At 30.6% G+C, this 21,995-nt stretch overlaps 1 protein-coding gene across 3 annotated transcripts; it reads right to left on the bottom strand.

Moving 5' to 3' along the window:
* Positions 1-5,480: 5,480 nt before the first annotated feature.
* On the bottom strand, positions 5,481-8,938 carry LOC114374260 (queuosine salvage protein-like). Of its 3 annotated transcripts, none has more exons than XM_028331883.1 (8): positions 8,862-8,938; positions 8,690-8,795; positions 8,443-8,583; positions 7,466-7,564; positions 6,981-7,057; positions 6,724-6,832; positions 6,252-6,580; positions 5,481-5,947 (listed from the first exon to the last, which is right to left on the bottom strand). In XM_028331883.1, the coding sequence occupies exons 2-8, from the start codon at positions 8,757-8,759 to the stop codon at positions 5,855-5,857; spliced, it is 918 nt and encodes a 305-aa protein (XP_028187684.1). In that variant the 5' UTR covers positions 8,760-8,795; positions 8,862-8,938; the 3' UTR covers positions 5,481-5,854. The 3 variants fall into 3 exon arrangements, with proteins under 3 accessions (XP_028187684.1, XP_028187685.1, XP_028187683.1); XM_028331884.1 differs by having other exon boundaries at positions 8,690-8,771; positions 8,862-8,918; XM_028331882.1 differs by lacking the exon at positions 8,862-8,938 and having other exon boundaries at positions 8,690-8,842.
* Between the last annotated feature and the right edge of the window lie 13,057 nt (positions 8,939-21,995).

The following is a 21,995-nucleotide window of genomic DNA, read 5'->3' as shown; positions in this document are numbered from 1 at the left end:
TATGTTACATGTCCTTGTCGTCACAGACGTGGCATCCTTATCGTTTTCCTTGAGTTTCTTTTTCTTTTTCCTAATTATATCTTATTAGAGTTTATGATAGAACTGGTACTTAATAATTTTTCATAGGAGGCAAGATTTTTACAAAGATAATATATGTGCAAATATTAGTACTTTTCTCATAATTAAGAATTCTTCCCCTTTCATCCTCGCTTGCAATTGCAGGCAACTTCTGTCTGCTGACTGATCACCGACTCACCGTGTTGACTTTAGCGACAGAAACAAAGTTTTGATCTCATCGTCCAACTCTCATGTGGTTAATTAAGCCCCTCCCAAATAACCTTCTTACCTTCACTAATTAAAAAGAATAGTCTTGTTCCTTATATTAATTATTAAGGTCTTAGTACTGTAGTTGACAATTTGGATTGTTCTAAACACAAAAGTGAGGTTAGGCCCTAGTTGTACTAAACTCAGTCCTAATGACATGAGAAGGATTTTTTAGCGTTATATTAGACAAGAAAAATAATTTAACGTTAGCAGGAGCCTATTTAACTCGTTTTCTTATAGCTTCAATCCCACATTTTTTCTCACATAAATTTAGTAAAAAAAATGTCATTTAAAACTAGATTTTCTTATAAGCTCAAATCCAAATTTTAATTTAATTTCTAAAAAATATTGCATTAATTAAGATAAAGATAAAAAAAAATCATGAAACCTACTTGGCCCAATCTCATGGTCATGGACATTGATTCATAGATTTTTTTTTTTTTGACAAACAACATTAATTCATAGATCTTACTTGCTTGCTTGTAAACTCTTAGAAACATTAATGTGGAAGATAAAATAAACCTTTTTAAATATGCTCAAAACACACAAGTTACATGAGCCACTTTTAGTATATTGAAAAATATTCAACACTTGTATCCAAAACAAACATTATAACAACTTCGTTACTTCGGGTCTGGATGGAACAGAACGTCAACTTATTGTTTCGGGCTTCTATAGGATTTTCTTATTTATTTTGGCCTCTGGGTTATTGTTTCAGACTTTACAGGGAGGTTTTGTAACTTTTGTTCGTCGATGTGATATTGAGATTCTTTTCTCTCTACCACATAAATATAAAATCTCTACATCAACATAGAATTTCGCCATCACACGTCCATTCAAAATTTCAGCTCAAGCAAAGGGGGTAAAATAAAAATATAAAACCATATTTTGTAAAACTGGAGTCACTATTTTTTGTATCGAAGCTTTCCAAAGGGGTCCGCACATAAATTGCTTCTTGACGTATGCGCCGTCCAAGCCATTGAAATTATGCTGCATGCCATGATTTTATCTATGATATATCAAATGTGCATATAACATTCCAGATGTTAAGGTTGATGATCGTCTTTTCCCGGGGATAAGGATGAAAATGAATTAAGTTAAATTATATAAGTCTGTTAGTCTGACGACGTACATATTAGGTCATTAACTTATTTAAAAGTTTATAGAGTTGTTTAAAAAGTACTAGTATTTTAAATAAATATGTTAAGTTCTGACTTATAACATTTAAAAATATAATAATAATTATACCACTAAATGTTTTAAACTTAATTTTTTTATATAAGATCTGAAGTACTAGCCGTTTTAACTAAATAAAATTTAAATATATATATATATATATATATATATATATAATTAATTACTCAAAATTTTGTGTATAAAAAAATTTAAACAAGTGGGTTCAACTGTTAATACAGTTCCTCTAATGGGTTACGTAAGATGAAATTGTTTAATCTTATTTTTAGTTAGGGTTAGTTAGACAACTTCAATTTTAAAATATATAGTGGAAAACAATTTAAGTTGTCAATTAATTAGAAATTACCGTAACACATTAAAAAAGTCAATTTTTTTTTATTGTATGATGATTTACTATTAAATATATAATAGTGTAAAAATTTTATATATTGTCAATACAGTTCAATTAAATTCTATTTAATAAATATTAATCTAACTTATTTAATAAATATGTTTGATCAAACCTTCATTTAATGTGAATTAAGCCATGATCCACTGATAAATAGTTTCATCTACTTCCATCTCAAATAGTTACACAACACACTTTTATACATTCTATGTAGACACACACATTATTAATGTGACGTATGAACTGAGATAAAACTAATGATATATATGTGATGAAGTGAAAATAACTACAAATGAAAATGAATATATGGTTAGAATTACCCCAGAATGGTGCGGAGATAAACTCATATTGGAAGGTAAGGTGTTAGATAATGAACAATGAACAGCTTTCTGGATCATCATCAATTCAAAGGGGAAAAAAAGACGTAATATATTTATCTCCATAATACAAACAAAGAGCTCATGGTGAAAATGTAGGCAATATCCTAAAGATTCCGATCTGTGGGGCCCTGTACTACCAACATACATTTGGATTAGCTTGAGTACGATTCCACTTCAAATGATGATGTTGATGGCAAGGTCCCCATGTCTCTTATATAAAGTAACTTGCTTGGTTGTCCTTCTTCTTCAAATCAATCGGCATCTCAATTCTCAAGTACAGAAATTCTGTTTAATTAGACTATTGTATCAAACATTTTCAAAAGAAAACCAGATATTCACACGTAATTATACACGTATCACTTCATATTTGTATAATTCTTATTATTTAAATATACTTATTTTTTATTATTTATACGAGTATATTTATTCTGCTTCTGAATTTATGATTTACGTATATATAAAATTGATGTGAATGTGATTCTTACAGGCACGCATGGAGTAATTTTCATAAGATTAATTTGATGGTTGATATGAGGTACGATATTATTCCCTCGTGAGTGGCTGAGAATTTACCTTAAATTACCTAAGCTAAAGTATTATGCATGGTTATAAATTATAAGTGGCCTCAGACTATTCATCTAACCAAAGTAAAAAAAAAAAAAAAAAACAGAGAAAAAAAAGTGTACCAAAGTTAAAATGGTGAGTGGTCCTACCCACTAAAAAACAGAACAGGGGAGGTAAAAATGATGAAAAAAAGTTGCTGCCACCTGCCAGTAGAGTTGTCAAAAACCACTACTTTACCATTAAAAGAATCCTCTCACTAAAAACACACTTACTATTTATTTGGTGGAAGTAGAACTATATCAGATTAGAGATTTTGGGCACAGAAATGCCGAGTACGGTCTAAAGGTAGTGATTCCCGTATGGATGGGGAGAAGCCTCGGGAACACACTGAACTTCTCATTCTGTAGCATCCAGAAATACCCCTACTTCACTTACCTGTTTGAGGAAATCAAGCATGCTGATCTCTTAATTGTGAGTGTTTCTAATTGTGTTATTGTGTTTAGTTATACACTGTTAAATTTTGTTCAAGCATGAACGCGGTGCAATTTTATCTATGCTCCCACATCGAACAGTGAGCTGTTGTCTGTTAGTGTGATGTAGGAAGAGAATTTTAAATTCCTCGAGAAAAAAGGATATCGCAGTAGGGTAGATCACTAGAAAAATTCAAGATTTCTTTGTTTGTTCACTAGTTGGAGAAATCAGTATTTCATCAACATGTTAAGTTAAACAATAATTAGCAATTAAATTGTAAGTGAATTCAATTTTCTAATTAAAATTGCGTTCTACTTCAACATGAACAAAATTAACAGAAATAATTTAATCTTTCAAACAATAGTGAATACATTAGTGTTAAGCATTACTTATGAGATTAAATATTTTGTTTTTCTTGACATTCACACCCAAAATCCAACTGGGTTCTAGTCACTAAATCCCTGGATTAGTTTGTTTTAGTCTAATAGACTTGGGTTGCATCTAAGGAACTTTTGTATCTAGTATCAACCTAACCTTAACTTGGCTTGATGCATGTTTAGCCACACAAAAATCCCAACGTAGACCAGACTGACACTGAACACCCTTTGAGATCATTATTTGAACAAAATTCTGTTAATGAAGTGAACCTGAAAGGCTTACATAAATCTCCTGATGCAGCCTGAATTCCAGTATACAAATCTGGTGCCATATGTAGTTTTACCGGAAAAATCAACGTTGTCATTAGAACCTCGGTAATTAGAAGCCACTTTAGAGTTTAGATCCCAACTAGTCTCAATTGAGTGAGATAAAGTTCTCCTTACAAGTGACTGCTACATGCTTTTTTCATGCACAAGGACAATGTAGTGTCTATTATTTTAGGTTAGAATGAAAATTCATTATCACTTTTCTGAATTAAAAAAAAAAAGACTATCCTCGCTTGAACTCGTGATAAAGGACTCAAGTAGCCAACAACTAGTCACTTTTGTCCATTGATGCATATTGAAAACCGATATATCATTCGACATAAAAAAAAATGTAGAATCCTCTAAAACACAAATGTTTAGAATGACCAGATTCCCAAAACAAAACCATCAATTATCAATCAACCACTAGTCCAGAAACAATACTAGTTTTTTTGTAAAAAAAAATAGAACAAAATTATTTTAAAAAAAATCTTAATTACTACAATAAAACTTTCAAGCATTTATTATAAAAAAAAACTAGCCCTTGATTGTTCTCTTAATGGTTGCTATGCGTAAGTTGTTGAAGTTAGTAGGACATGTGGAAAAACATAACCGGACTCAATTTCCAACAAAATACTCCCTCTGGACCAAATACAAAACACTGAATTGGGGGATGGAGGTAGCGAGTGGCCCCCATAACTACTGGTTTACTAACTTAAATCGGCCTCGTTTCTCAGATGTCAAACTTGGAATAAAAATATTTACACCAAGTTCATCGTTTCCAAATTCATCCACCATGGCAAAGCGACATCGAATTGAAGTTTGTTTGTAACAACAGATAAAGTTGTACCAAATTCCAATAGAGCGCATATAGATATCATGCCATTCCTATATTTATAAATCGAATTCCTCAATCGGGCATAGTAGAAATAAAGAGGAAGCCGAGTCTAAAGACCAATGCAATCATAAACCAAATAAATTCACTAGTTATTCCAAAATCAACTTATTGATTGTAGACTGGGGAAGGGATTCAGATTCAGTATCTTGGTGCACTAATCAGAGTTCTCGAGAATGACAGGAACAACTAGCTGTTGAAATAAACAGCTTGGGTCCTCCCTTTGGAGATTAATGGGGTCTATAAAGCAACATCTGACAAAGAAAATGGAAGTGGTTTCTAGAAAGAAAACGGAGGTTGTTTCTAGTCATCAGGCGTGATATAAAAGGGGGTCAAATGATCTTACAGCAATGGGGTCTACACCCATTCAAGTCAACCGAATATTTGATATAAGGCCTTGTTGAATTGATTTTCTATAAGTGGATGATGAAAGAGGCAACACTACCTGCATACAAGTTTTGCGTACAAGCGAGCTGTACTCAAATGATATTGACTATCCATCTGATTTTGGTACTACAAAGAACAGGTTTATTACTCGGTAAGAAACAGTCCCCACAAAACAAAAGCTCCACCATCCGACAAGATAAAAAGGTATGAAGTTATGATAAAACAGGTGAAAATGCCCACCGCTTTTACAACCTCGGCTATACCAACAGTTATATTTGACAAAGTAAATATTAACAACCTCCCATTGTAAAACAACCATGAGCCTAATTGTTCACCCTGTAAACTATTTAAGGTCCTAAAATCCGAATACAATGGCTATTCAAAATTAAGTTTGAAAGCATCTGGTTAAGTATCACTTTTCCAAAATTACAAAAGCTGATTCCAAAACTTTAGTGCAAAAGGAGGTAGTTATTCACACATTATCCTAAATAATTACCTTAAAACAGCCAAAATTTTCTTGTTCAACAACTAAATTGTTGATAGCTAGAAGTTACCATATATCATGTGCTCAGTAATATATTGAAAGTGTACGGTGGTGCTGCAGAGATGTGGACTGAACACCAGAAGCCCAGAGCCAAAGATCCAGCTCCACACTGAGCACCTGGATTTAAGTCAGAAAGGCTTTTAAGTTTCAGATAAAATGAACAACTTGTGCACAAAACACATCACCTATAACAACCAATCAGTGCAACATTCCTTTTTATGTGTGTAATGTTTCTAGAGAAAAGATAGTTTAACAAAATGATTCAATTGTATTTAAAAAAAAATACGACAACAAGAATCACCAGTGAATTATTGTTTCATTTTTGACACTTGAACTTTAAATAAACTTGTAAGAAATGGAACTCTACATGCATTGCAAAAAGGCCATGAATGGGAGATACTCTGCACAGAAAAGAACTAACCTGTCTTCCTGACTTTACACTTATTAGCTCCCTCATTTTCTCCACTGCATGTACAGAGCAAGCACGCAGTTCAACTTCCTCTTCAGTCCCTGGACCTATTTCTCCACTGGCCTCAATAGTACTGGCAAGTGTTGGACTATATTTTAAAACACCAAGCTGTCGAAGCACAGCTGGGACAATATAGTCTGCCATTATAGTTAGAGAGCCAATGTCTTTGAACTCACCATATCCTTGGCCCCTAAATGCACCAAACAAATCTGCTGCAAATATCTGAGCCCTTTTATATAAAAATACCTGGCGTCCTTTGTACACTGTATGGTCTCTAAAACCTAGAACCAATTAATATTGGAGTCAACAAATGAAACTCTTGCATACAGTCCATAGCAACTTCAAACAGAAGTATACATAAATTGGTCATTACATATTACAGAGCTTGAGTAATAAAATCTACAAGAAGAAAAAAAGGCTATACCAGGAAAATGGCGTGCAACAAGAGCAACAAGATTCATGGCTGATTTTCCACAGCACTCCACAAGATTGGATGCTTTACCCTCAAAGTTTCTTTCTAATTCAATCCCAACCTAACAATAGAGTGAACAGTATTACACATATGGGCATCATCATAGTTAAGTTCACAGAATTGACAAACCAACAAAAATAATGGAACTTCGGAAAAAAAGTAATGACGAATATAGTTGTGAAGGTAGCATCAGTAATGATTTGTTTTACCTCATGTAGTAACCTAACTCGTTCATCTTCCAGAGGAAGGGGTCTAGGCCACCTCAAAAGCTCACGCAGTTGTGGACCTAAACATTATGAGTTGATTTTGTCAATATGCTATTTGTATAAAGGTATTTCTTCATTGGAAGCGTTGAAACAAGCACATCAACATGTGGCCAAGTAGACATGTACATGTATTTTAAAAATACTATAGCTTAAGCACAAATCCCAGATTTGGTTCTAGCATATGTGCACCATTAATGTCCTACAATGCAATATTGGCCCATATCAATTTTATATATAGTGTCTAGCCTTCACTAATTTTGGCAAACCTTCGTTTCAAACTTTCAATTGATAATAAAAACATGAGCTGAATTGAATATATGGAAATCTTGAAACATGTCAATTCCATTCAAACGTGTGCATGAGAATGGATGTAATTTAACAATCATGTCAATTTGTATGCATGCAATACAAGGTCCAAGCAGAATTACCAGTGTACTTTTGCAGACGATCAGCATCAAATGCAGATTTATCATTTTGAAGAGCTGCCTTTAGCCCAGATGCCAAATCATCATAATTCAAATCCTTATCTGTTAGCAAATGAGAAGTGACCGTTGAAAAAAAATAGAAGGACGGCAAATTTAACAAGGGATAAATACATGTTTACTAATCACTAATTCATGTCTTTGTCAATTAGAATGTCAACTGACCAGCTGATCTTATTCCCCTGTATATTAAAAACAAACTGACAGAGGCACTTTATCAAAATGTTTTTTCGTTCCTTATAATTTACAACTAAAAAGAAATTTAGTATGGTTTCTTATTCAAATATATCATACAAAGGTGAAGAAATGTAATATAACTTCAATAATGATAGATAATTAAGAAAGCTAGGATGAGGGATATGTTTGTAAGCTGCCGTATTATATAATAGGCTAATACACGCGAACCAAAACGCCGCTGACCAAATCAAAATGCTTTTAAAAATGTGACATACAACGTTACAGAAATGGAAATCCAAATTTGCCACCTCATGCATATTCACATAACACTTTCATATCTATCAAGGGTCGACAGCTCGTTCTGCGGGTATATTCACAAGTTTATTCTGTAGCACCGAGAGCTTCTTAATCCACATACATATATCAATAATCAGAGACACAACTCCACTCATCAGAAACCATGTCTCGTTTACCTTCTCGTTATATATGAACCCATTTCAGTGTGACCGATAAAATAGGTACATGATAGAGATAGACAGATAAATTGAAATATATTTCAAAAAAATAGCAATTAAAAAGAAAATTACAGAAAAAAAAAAACAAAAACAAAACAGGGAACCATTAGGACCGTCTCTAAGGTATTGAAGGCCTGTAATTAATTAATTAACCCTGTCTGAATAAGTTTTCACATGGCATTAAGAATGCAAGAAAACAATGTATATACATGAGAGAAAAAAGCAGCGTACCAGGCCAGAAGCAAAAATTTAAAGCGTCCAACACAAACAGGTACTGAACGGTGAGTGGTCCATTATCAAAGTAGTGAATCCCTTCGAAATCCCACTCAACCTTGGGAATGGAATCAATGGTGCTCACCACTTTCTCAATTCCTGAAAAGAAGACATCAGCAAAGCAAAAACGCATTCTTATCTTTTATGTATTTTCGAAAGCATTCGAAAGGAAAAAAGAAAGAAGGACATTGGTGAGGGAGTGAACCTGCAGAGTCAACGAGAACGTGGGAGGAGCGGCTAGCTACCCAAGCAGAGGTTTCCCTAACGTGGTCCATGGTGTTGTGAAGCTGAGAGCAATGCGGCGTGTAACCCTAACGAAAACGTACGTTTTGAAAAAATAATGAATAAATAGGGTAAGCGCGGTGTGTAAAGTTTACCTGCTTGGAAGTTTCGCGGGTTTTAATGCTCGAAGACGGGTGGCGTTAGCGTCTTTTCCATGTCATGTGGGTGTTTAGAAAGCTTTTGGGCAACCAAACCCCACATTTTAAGTATACGGAAGATAAAGTTCCCACAACCAGAGACCAGACCCAATCAGATCACGTGATCAATCCAATACTGCGTACGTGGCTTTTTTGCACGTTTTCTATCCAATACGACTCAGTAATAGTAACATCTCGCACACTAATTTTATTACTTTTTTTATAAAAATAAAATACATGATATGTAAAGAATAATGTTGGCAATTTATTTCACAATTATTAAAAACTAAAATTAGATAAGCTAATTAGTATTGATACGATAAATTATTTGAATTCTTTGTATATCATTACTACATTTAATATAAAAAAAATCATGTAATTGAAACATTTTTTATTTATGAATGACAATTCAAATTTATAATACCACAATTAATTATTAGTATTAACACGTGATATCGTCTGTAAAAAAATGCATAAAATTTATTATGAGGCATTTGTTTAACCCATAACAAAAAAAAAACAATAACAATTTTAAAAAATCATGAATATCAGGATATATTTATTTCACGGATTTGATTATATTCCTAAAAATATTATTACTATAAATATTATTTCCATCAAAGATATTTGACGATTACTTTAAATTTTTTGGAATATTTTTAAATTTAATTTAAAAACCAAGATATTGAGAAATTAATTAATCAAAAAGGTAAATTAAGAAAAAAGTGGAAAATTATTTCATACCCGTGGAAATATTCTCGCCCTTTTACATGATAATAACAAGATAAATAACTGTGTAATAAAAATTCATATAAATAAGTTATGTATGAGAATAACTTTTATTAGCCACGTAGCAAGAAAACAACGTGCAATGCTGCATATAATATATACATTATTATATTTATTTTTCATTGATGAAAAAATATAATAATAATAATTAAAGTTTGTGATGTTGGTAGCATTCGTCATCAGGAATGGTAATGGCGCGTGTGGGAGACAGGTTTGACCTTTTTTTGTTAATACTTAATCCCAAATTCATCGGATATTATTGGACTTGGCATACTTGTGAGTAATTACTGTACTTTTTTATAATTTTAATATATTAGATATTTTAAAATAAATTATATATTAAGTTTTTAATTTCATTTTGATCCAAATAATATATAAATATAATGAATAATAAATAAATTAAAGTTAAAAAATTAAAAATTCAATCGTACTTTTAGTTAAATGTATATTTTAAGTTTGTTATTCAATTACTTAACTATTCAGTTAATTGATTTATATTTTTAAAAATTATAACAATAAAATCTTTATGTTATATATATATATATATATATATATATATATATATATATATATATATATATATAACAAAATATAAAAAAGTGTATTAGTGCCTAAATACGAGTATAATTTGATATTTATCCTCACTTAAAAAATTTGAGTAATACCCATATCTACACCCGGTTAAAATTGAGGCGAGTTCGAGGTGATATTTACAAATATAGGTTTATTTGTCATGCTCATTTGTCATTCTGCCAAGAAACATCCAAGTATGTACATTAGTACATGATTCATTTATAAACCACATCAATCCTCATCAATATTTTCATTTTTACCAAATGTATTGTTTTTTTCTAACAAGTTTAATGGCTCTACATTGTACTTTTGTACTGTCAATCAACCATAAATCACTTTTTGGCATGATTTTTAAAGTAGTAATAATAATATTAATAAAGATCAGACATACCTTGAAATACAATGTCATGTGAAGGAAAATGCACAATGTTATATATAATATATGCATTATTATATAATGAATATGGGGTACAAAATTAGGGTTTAGAAAACAATAAAGATATAATGAAAATAAAATTTTAGATAGAATTTAAAGATTATTAATGATATGATGGAAATAAAACACACAAACACACGGGTGTAAGATAAGGGTTCATCTTGTAATACCTGAAATGTCTTTCTATAATAGATATTTATTATTCCAAATAGACATTTCTGGAAAAGAAAAAGGGTATCCAAGGGGTGCATCTCTTTAAGGAAAAAGGGTATAATGGCAATTAAAATATAAAAAGGAGAATGGGGGTGTACTAATTAGATAACATAGCGTAAATAGCAAGTCCTTTCTATTTTTTCCTTGCCCATCCAATGGGCCGAGGCACAGGCCGGAACAGAGGCCCAAAAAAGTTCCCTTATTTTCAATTTAATCCCTTGTCTTTTATATTTCTGTAATTTAGTCATTTTGCCATTTACATCTTGACGCTTACATGTTAAATTTTTTGCAATTTAGTTTTTCCAAATGCTGGGTAAAGCTCCCAGGCCTTTTTATCATAATTTTATATACTTTTAATATTTTTCTCATCATGAATTATTTTCATACAATCCACCATATTATAATAAGATCAATTAATTACAAACGTAGTAATGAACAAATAAATCAATTAATTACAAAATAATTATAATTAATATATAAATATATTTTACGGCTAGAGAAAAATCATATTCTCTCCCTTTATAACTAAAGTAATTTTGCTTAAAAAAAAACTATAGTAATTTTAATGTAGAGTATTTTTTTTCTATGAATATAACTAGAGTATTACTAATTCAAAAACATATTTTTTTAATCTATAATTAACTACCAAGATTTTAACACCTTTTCCCTTAGCTTACCATATCTAACCTCGAACTTTCAGTTTTTTTTTCTAAAATAAAATAATAAAAAATTGAATAGCTCAATCTCCACAATTCCCTATCACATGTTTTTTAGAAGAGAAAAATGTTACAAAAAATAAAAGTTTATGGTTGGTCAGGGAAGTGTGATGATGACCGAAGGCAAATTTCCTCTTGGTTGACTTCTATTGAAGCTAAAGCACAAGAAAAGAATTGCAAAGGTATAACAATGGCAAAAGATAAAAGGAATGAATAGAAAGTAATGAGAATGTACTAAAAGATAGGAGAAACAACCTTGGTTCCCCTTTGCTCTTTGTAGTCGTGTGATCGAGAGAGCGTGATAATTAAATCTGGTTAATGACTTGAGTGGGGTGGGACTATTTGACATATTTTATCCATAATTTTCAATTTTTTCATCTGTCACTTATTTATTAACAAACATAAAAAGTTGAGGGTAAAATTCATAAAAAAAATAAAAAAATTAGGTGCAAAGTTGCTAAAAATAATTAAAAAAATATAATTATTTTATAAGTAAAATGACAAAGGATAAATTTTATAAATTTCTTAAAAGTTAAAATAAAATATACGAAATTGATTTGCTGGGAGTAAAATTCACAGAAATAAAAATAAAAATTGGAAGTGTAAAATTTTGTTAAGCCTTAAATATATTCGTTAAATAATTTATAATTTTCTTGCAACTTTTTTTTAATTTATTGGAATAAGTTATAAAAGGATTATAAAAGTAACTTTTTTAGTTTATTTTACAAAACATTACAATAAAAACGCAACCAATTAAAATAGATGATTTTGTAAGGGTTAAGCGAGGTTATGTAAATTTGGTGAGAGCTGGAGATCGAAAAGACAAAGATCCCTACCTCAGTAGAAAGCGACAGACCACGGTCTCCAAGCCAACTAAATTTGAGGGGCAAGAGGCCTAGCCTTCTTCACTTGTCGGGAATTCATGTGCCTTTCACTCTTTAAAGAATAATTTCCTCACTTAGTCACGTACTATATCAACGTTTCAACCTTGTTAGCCTGAATTGCTTCACGACAAATCTTCCTGGACCTTCCCATAATTGTCTACTCTTATTACTTATTATAAAGATCCCGTACATTCACCGGTTTAAGGGATGTGCCCCTTGTTTTTTGTTTTTTTTAACTCTATTAACTTAATTAGCATACGTTCGATGCACATGAATGTATCAAACATAAAAAAATAAAATATGAAATAATCAATAATTAAGAATCCATTGCTGTCATATTTATTATTATAATAATTTATCATAATTTTTATTCTAAAATTTAAATGTCATAAGTGTAAATATATATTTACATTAGAATTTTAATGAAATAAATAGAATAATTAATATTTGAAATAATTTAAATAAAAAATAAGAATAACTGATGTTTTAATATTTTAAAGATTAATGATTCAAATAAGATATTTGTGAAATTTGAATTGAATAATATTAATGACAAACGTGGAGTTGTCGAGTCATTAAATTTCTAGGAAATTACTAAACCATTTTTTTTCTTTGAAATTTTTATAACTCTTATTTAAAAAATAATAACATGTTTACCAAAAAATAGTTATTATTTTTACAGCGACTTGCACGTGATCAAGAAAAGAATAATAGTTTTTAGATAGTTTTAAAATAATGCAGCTTAGAAATGTTGAGTTGACCTTGAATTTTACGTATTTCTTAAAATGTGAAATTACATTTATAACAAGACTGAAGACTGCATTAAAGAGTAAGAAGATTTTGGAAGAGAAGAATGTCAATAACTGACACAAACCGTTAATATTATTAATACGTAATATATTTCATATAAGTTTTTTTTTATACTATGCTAGTATGCATTTATTAGATTAAGCTCCTATGTAATTTCGTGATAGTTGAGACTGGTTTCTCGAATCTAATCACTAGATCCGCATGTTATCTTCTCACTATATTAGTATGTACGTTAATCGGAGCGTGTGAGCACTCTCTAAGATCGAGGATGCGGAACTGAAGTGCCAGATAATAATTGGGGACAAGGTTAAGACATATAAATCCCGAGATCTTCTTGTTCGTGGGACATTTGGCATATAATCCGATATTATGGAACAATACTCTGTGGGGACCATCTAACTCCCATCATAAATACGCACTATAATCTATTATCTTATGATTTTGATTGCCTATTTAAATCAACTGAAAGGTTGGTATCAAAATGGTGATGAAAAAGTAAATGATTTTTTTCTTTTCTTTTGTGGTTTTGGCAAAACCAACACTTCGTGTTGAATTAAATATCAAGCTAACATGTGGATGGTGGCTACCACTCACATTTTCAACATCCCCGATCAATTTTAAAACGGCGACAGTTCGAGTTCAGTCACCAAGTGAGGAGAATCAAACAGAAGAGAAAAGATACCTAATACTTGTAATCTGTTATATATTGCAACCCCGTCAAAAAAAGAAAAAGAACTCCCCATACGTGACAATTAACAAGTTATGCGTGAGATCTTGAGGTTTAAACATATGCCACTTTGAAGCTTGAGAATAGTATTAAAAGTCTGACCAATTTATTCAATATATGATGATAGGCACCACTTGATCATGATGAGTTTGATTTTGTTTTTATATTTATTAGAGCGAGCTTGTGATCATAAAGCAAATCCAATTATGTTAGATCGAAACACTTTAATGTACACTATAGACTATATATAGAGAAGGAGAAGCTTAATTAATTAGTGGGAATTCTGTTGCACGTCACTAGAGTGGGTTGGGAATGGATTCTCTGATTTGATTTTATAGCGAAGCCAAAATATTCAAAGGCCTTTTGTCATTATATTCATTTTTGGTTCTCTCTAGTCTATAGAATGTGCACGGGTTGCATGCGCTGTGTCACTTCAAGAATTGAAAGGGTTGATGAATGATGATGACCTTATGATGGCCATGCAATGGCACGCATGCATATGGGTGGATGATGTGATGATGGTCTCGGTGAGTAAGTGGAGCATGATAAGATGCCAAGGTGGCATGCAGGGCTTGGGAATTTGTTTGTTTGTTCTTATCCTAGACAAAGCACTCCCATGCCAAGGACAGGACCTAAACAAGGGCATCATGGTAATTTCGAGGCCAGCCCACAGTCTAACACAGCAAGCACTGGCAGCAAATCCACTAAAATCTTTATAGTTCAGAGGCACTTTTTTGTGGTGGCGGGGAGGGGAAAGTGAAAATTGCAACCACGCACGGCACAGCTGTCCATTGTTGTCGGTGGCTTCTCATTTTTTTTTTACCGTACTGGATAACAAATCCTATCAGGAATAAGGGTTTGTTAATTTGGGAGTCAAGAAACAAAATAAATATAGATAATAATATACTATTGAAGAGATTTTATGTTTAAATGCATATTTTGTCATTTAATTATTATAATTTCACAAATTTTTCTTCTGTTGTTTTTATAAATTTTACTACTCAATTTTTTAATTTTTATATATTTTATCATCCAAGTTTTTTTTTTTTTACATTTCACCATCATTATTTTTGCATATTTTTTCATCAAAAATAATTTATTTTTTTGGTGACAAGTCAATATCGGTAAAATGTATGAAAGTTAAAAAAATTGTATGGTAAATTGGCAAAAAAATTGGGAGATAAAAATTGCAACATAATAATTGGATGATAAAATATATAATTAATTTTTTTATTTAAAATATAAAAAATGATATATTTCATTGAAATAATTACGAGTTAAGAATTATAATGAGTCGAGTTATTAAAAAAAGTCAAAATTTAATTCAAATTTATAAGAGCAAGTTTAAGCCTCTTTAAAGCTTTTTTTTCTTTTACGGTTTTTCGCAGAATTTTATAGACTAAACTAACATTGGATTGTGATTAAATCGGGTTTAGAAGACTAGCATTTAATTCACACTTAAAGTTTAAACATCAGGTCTTACATTTGCGAGTTTAGACTGACCCAACTAACTCAATACGTTTTTTTTTTATCACATATGGATTTTGCTTTAAATTATACACAAAACACACTCATATATTGGATTTTAGATTTTAGGTTCATTCAAAAGTAACAATGCACTGGGGCAAAGAAAACCTAGTTTAGACCATAATTAAACTTGACTATACCTTAAAAATGAATTATTAAATAATATGTATGTGTAACACATTCAACGGGTTGTATGTATGGAGTATACAATAATTTTTTATTCATAAAAATGGAATTCAATATCAAGAGATTTTAAAAAATGAAGCACATTGATCAACTCATACGACAATTTGGTTCTATAATGTGAAACTAAACTAATTCTTAATTTAATTAGGGCAACAAAGAAATAATTTATCATATTAACTAATTAATAAATTATGTACATAACTCAATTTTTTTAATAAAATAAATGATGGAATACTTTGTGATTTCAAGAATAACAGCACACAATATAAGGAAAAAAAAAATACTTAACATGCATCCATTTTCCCTTCCATATAATTACTCATATCCTTTTTTTTTTTTATGTTTCGTCATTGTCATTACATCATATGTGATCACATCTTATCATTTTTTTAATTCAGCAAAAAAAATCTTATCTTTTTTTTTTCTTCTTCTTTATTTTATCTCTTTAGTTTCTATCGGTACGCCGTAAAAAAAATTAAATGTACGATAAATTTTAATACTTTTTTTTTTCTTGCAACTGCAAGTGACTTCATATTTTGACACGTATTGGTACATTTTTTTAATAGATCAACAAATAATAAATACGCATACTTGTAACTTTCACTATATAAATAATGAATATAGAATAAATAATAGTAGCATGACTTATATTGCTTACAACCTTGTTAATTATTTTTTAATTGTTCAATGATCTTTAAGGTTACTTTTGATGCACGTTCATTTATATATCATATGTTTCATGTTTAATACTACTATTTTTTTGAAAAAAATGAAATAAATATCGATAGATTTTTTTTGCAATTATTAATAATTAATAAATTTTAAATAATGAATAGCATAAAAACGTAGAGGAATACATCGATACAATGCATATGAATTGAAGCATACATAAAAAATGCAAGTTTCAATTTGATGAGCAGGTGTTGTGATCTGATGAAGCTGACACGAAAGGTCATTTCAGAAATGAAGATTAGATAAGAAAAGATACGAAGGAGACGAGGAATGGATTAAAAGAGGGGAGGGAGGGAGGGGAGGGGGGAAGCACGGTGCACAAATTTCTTGGGCAACCGTCCGAGCCAGGTCCGCACCCTAGTGTCGGACACTTAGCGTACAATCCGCTAAGAAACACACATAAATAAAATATATAACAAGTTCAGAGAAATGACAGCTCCTCTTTCATCTCACTGCATGCTTAATTAGTCTCACTGTACTGCGACCTTACACACATACATGATCAATTGAATTGATAACTCCTTCACCATCTCTGTCTTTGTCTCCTTCCTCTGCCAAGCAACCCCCCAACATGCAAAGCTGTACACCACCTAAGTTTTTACTTTTGGAACTTTTTTTTTTTTTTTACCTATATGCATGTCACCACTTCAATTCAATTAATTTTGTATTTGTAGATCGCATCCTATTTGACTGGGACAGTGCAAATTTTTCTTCTAAATGCAACGCAATTCCTTAATTATTTTATGCATTTATTTATGGGTTCCCCTCCAACGTTGTACACTGTAAAAAGGTCAAGGTGTAGCTATCTTGTGTCGCCAACCCGGAGAACATGTAGGCTTTACTGGATTAAAATATGATACTTTTCTTACCGTTTAGTTTAATTTGTGTTTCAGTTTCAGTTCTCCAACAATGAGCGAGGACAAATAAACGTATAGGCAGAGTGTCCCATGTCATGGCCAACTATGCTTTGTTACAATAATAATGAAATTGATTTAAGTAATCAAGAATATAAAACTATATTATTAGAAGCAAATGGAGATATCCCAATTCCCACATAAACACTCCTCGAGCCGCGCCATCCACACGCGTTTTGTTTTTGTTTTCCTAATCATGCATGGTCAATTTGCCTAATTTCCCAATTTTCTATCCGTCAACTTTTAATCATGCCTTAACTACTGTCCTCCTTTTTCGTTCCCACTGGGCAAGACAATGTACGAGATTATGGTGAATACGCTGCCTAATTGTTGCCATTTGTTTAACCCTAACCCCCTTTCATGCTTCACTGTCGATCGCCATAGTGGGGTTAGCAAAAGTTTAACCAATTAATTTAATCAGATCCCACATAGCTAATGTGGTTCCTCCAACCCTAATTTCTCCATGTGGTAGCCACACAAGAAGAGACACGGCCTAACAACAGGGCCTGTTGTTCGGTATCGACCCTACAATATTGGTTGTGCTTCGCGACCTAGTGATTAGTATATAATGAAAAATTAAGGTAAGAGGGCATGTACGAAACCCAAACCTGTATTTAAAATAATAAAGAAAAAAAAAATGGGGGAACCAGATCTCCACCTTTGATCATTTCCTAGGAGATTTTCCCCTAACTGTTTTCTTTGTCTGTTTATTTCAGCATTCGGATGAAGCACATAAACATGATATGTGTCAAGGACCTACACGTCCTTGTTCCTAATTGGGACCATATAAACCTTCCAAATCTAAATATATACGTATGTTAGGGTTCAATATTTGATCTAAGATTTTTTGTTGAACGATGTTGTGTGGTCCAGCCTTTCTTTTCTCTTTTTTGGTTTTTTTCTTTCTAGAGTGTACCTTATTAAAATGATGATTTGAAAGATTGCGATTAGTAGCCACGCTAAAAAGAAAGGAGTTGAAATAACACGTCCTTGTTCCTAATTGGGACCCAATATTTAATGTTCCTAAGACTATTCAATCAAATATATTTATCAGAATGGAATATGAGAATGCCAAAAGTTCGCAGGAATAAGTCATGCGTTTCGTAATGAATTTTTACTGTTGACCTGTTTCACGCATTAGCATGTTCTATCATCATTTCCTTTTGATTAGGTATTTTGGATACGATCCAAGGTTGATTAATAAGTAATTGTGTGGCAAAAAAGTTGTTTTAATAAGTGTGAGATTCCGAACGACCGATGTGAGAAGTCTCTTGAAATGCTTTTCTTCATTCCAGATCTAATGGAATAATCTAGCTTGGAAATTTTTTAGACACGAATAATTAACTAGGTCAGAAAAATCGTAGTGGACTGTTAGGATCTCGCTTTGATTTGAATATGGTTAATTTTTAATTAATTAACAATGAACAAGAATCTCATCATGTCGTTTTAAATTTATACACTTTATTCTACTCCCGAGCATGCATTGCGAGGGTATGTGCAAGTAATATGGCATATGCCTCTCTGTTCACCACCAATTATTGAAATTTGGAAAGGACAGTTGAATCTTGAAAACCACAATTATCTTCCAATTTTGGTTGGGGTTGAATTTTATAACTTTGATTTAAACAATTAATCTTACTTCTAAGCCGATGTCTTTGCTTTAGTATCTGATTAATATTAAAAAAATAAAATAAAAGAATTTAGGTCTGAAAACAAGTATATGGTTTCTTACTGTCGCTGGGAGCTGTTGTTTTGTTTGGCGTAACTTCAGCTGCGAATACTACTCTCTCCAAGACACCAGCAATGATGAAATTGGATAATACTACTATACAATGTATCAACTATTATTGCATGAGAGTTGCTCGTCTAAACCTGAGTTCTCTTAAATTAGTACCTGATATGAATTCTAGTTGTAAATATATTCAAAGTCGATCTCTCGCACTCCGTCTAATTGGTATAGTTAGGATATGATTATTATCATGTTGAATCGTGCTGTATGTGGTTGTTTAATGTATTAATAGAATATGATTTGTTAATTTTACTACTCATCTTATTTTGTTGTTAATCTTACTACTTATTCTTCGGAAGCATTTAGTTCGTAAAATCTTATTAGATTCTTCAGAATATGGAAATATAGAAATGAGAACATATATTTTTATATTTATTAGAAAGTAATTAAAAAATATTCTGAGACATTATTTATTTTCAAAATTCATATTATACATATTTTTTTATCTTTCATATTTCCATCTAAAGGAATGAGAATAATATTTTTAGTAATAACAATTCCAACAATATTATTCTTGAGAATATAATTAAATTTCTAAGACTAACGGTCCCAAAATAATAGGATATGATCATGATATTTTCTCTCTTCTTAACACCACTCCTCACCGCTATCATATATATTATCTATTGCCTCCACCATTTCTTCCATAGCTACTTCTAAATTTTGTCCTTCAAATATTTATCGTAATTATATATGTTGAATTGAACCTAAAACACTTAAGTTAAAACAAACCCTCCACAATTGATCTATGTGCTCTATTATTGCCTTCTCATCAGGTCCTAAACCAAAACTACAAGAACGATTTATATGCAAGTACTTTTTTTAGAAATGTTTTTACCCTTTTTTTATCATGACTGGACTTTTATGGAAAAAGAAAAACCACGAAGAAGGATGAAAGGTCAGAGAAAAATAACATGCAGAAGACAATGTCACGACGGTAGCACTTGAATGCGGCTACACAAGGTTTAAAAAAAAGTAATCTTAAATTAGATATGATTATTCTAAACAGTAAAGTTCTTACTCACATAACCGCGTGATAATCAAAACTTACACTTGAGACCATTAATTAAATTAAAAATCTCCATACCAATTGAGTTATTTTTAACATTGTGATTGTGGCTAAGGTGTGGAATAATCTGGCAATGGTCCGTCAGAATTACTCTAGCTAGGACGTTCAGTGAATAGTGTCGTTTTTGCTAGTAAGATGAACGCGAAACGACAATATATAGAGACACGTTGGGAGGGTAAAATTGTACTTTAAGAGGTGAGACATCCATTTCTTCTGTTTTTATTCACAGTTTAGTGAAGAAAAACGTCTTGGTATGGCCCACATGCGTTTTATTCTTTTCCCTTCGGTTTTCTATGATTTTTCAAAGTATAAATAAACAAAATTCGTCCGTAAAATGCAGGAAAGAAAGTGATAAATTATTTAAAGATGAAAATTTAAATTAAGTTTTTGATTGTATAACAAATTTAACAAATTAGTCAAATTAATTATTAAACTTTGTAACTTGATATTAAATTGACCATAAAAAATATAAATTATTCCTTGAACATTATTCTCTTCGTTCCTAGTTATATAATTATTTAACTAATTTATATTCTAAGAAAAATAATTAGTTTAATTAATTATATTAAATTTATCAATTAATTATACTATAATCCCAAAATTACTTTTTCTTTATCTATTTATTCATTCACTCAATTATTTTTCACTAATGTTTGAAAAAATAATTAAGTGTATATAAAGGGAAAAAAATAATTAATACTTCTAAAAATTTAAAAATAATCTTATAAAAATGAACAAATAAATCTCTAAAAATGCTAAAAATGATTTTACAAGTAAAAAAGGGGAGTACAAAAGATGAAATAACCTTACAATGATAAGACTAATTTATCATATTTTTTTGACATTTTTACTAACTAAATTTTTATTTTTATTTTATTTTTTTGAACCAATTTATCACGACATTTGCTTCCAGGGACCAATTTCTCTATTAACGATTTTCCCAACAATGAAAGTTCACGGGCTTTTTTTATGTATACTTTATTTATTTCTAATAGAAAACGCTGATGCAAACGAAATTTTTTAAATTATTACTTATTCTACATATTTTTTCATAAAATTTACACTATCTTTATTTCTGTCAAATACTTATTTTATATTTTAAAAAAAGGAAGTGATCCATAAAATCAGTTTGTCAAATTCATACCAAGAACACTCGTACCAAAAGCACTTTTTATTTATCAAATTACCTTATTTTTTTGAAAAATTACTAACATGAGAAAAGATGAATTTCATGAGTGAGTGCTACTCCCTTTATTTTTGAGTTTAAATTCTATATGTTGTTAGTATAAAAATATATCTATTGTCAATTAATAAACAAATAAGAATGAATAAAACTTTTAAGATGATTAATATAAAATTAACATTTTTTTCATAGTTATCTTTAAGCAATGTTGGTAAAGAACCATTTATAATAATTATTATATAAGTTAACGAATTATTTTTTTACCAAAAAAACAACAAATTAATTAATACACGTACTGTTTGCTTTTATTTTTATGTAAATAATTTTGTAAAAGTTTAAAACAACATCTTATTTTACCATTATAGAACGTCTCACAAATATTTCTTGTAATTGTAGATCGTAACAAACATTACTTGCATAAAAAGGAATAAAAGAAAACTGTATTCATGAAGTACAACTTGTTCTTTAAAAATTATACTAATTTTATAATTTTAAAAATAAATTATACTAGTTTAATGAAAAAGTCAAATTCACCTTTTATCAC

This window comes from Glycine soja, chromosome 11 (genome assembly GCF_004193775.1).
Source record: "Glycine soja cultivar W05 chromosome 11, ASM419377v2, whole genome shotgun sequence".
Taxonomy (NCBI): domain Eukaryota; kingdom Viridiplantae; phylum Streptophyta; class Magnoliopsida; order Fabales; family Fabaceae; genus Glycine; species Glycine soja.
The sequence above is the reverse complement of the archived record's forward strand: the minus strand, read 5'-3'. Positions and strand labels throughout refer to the sequence as shown.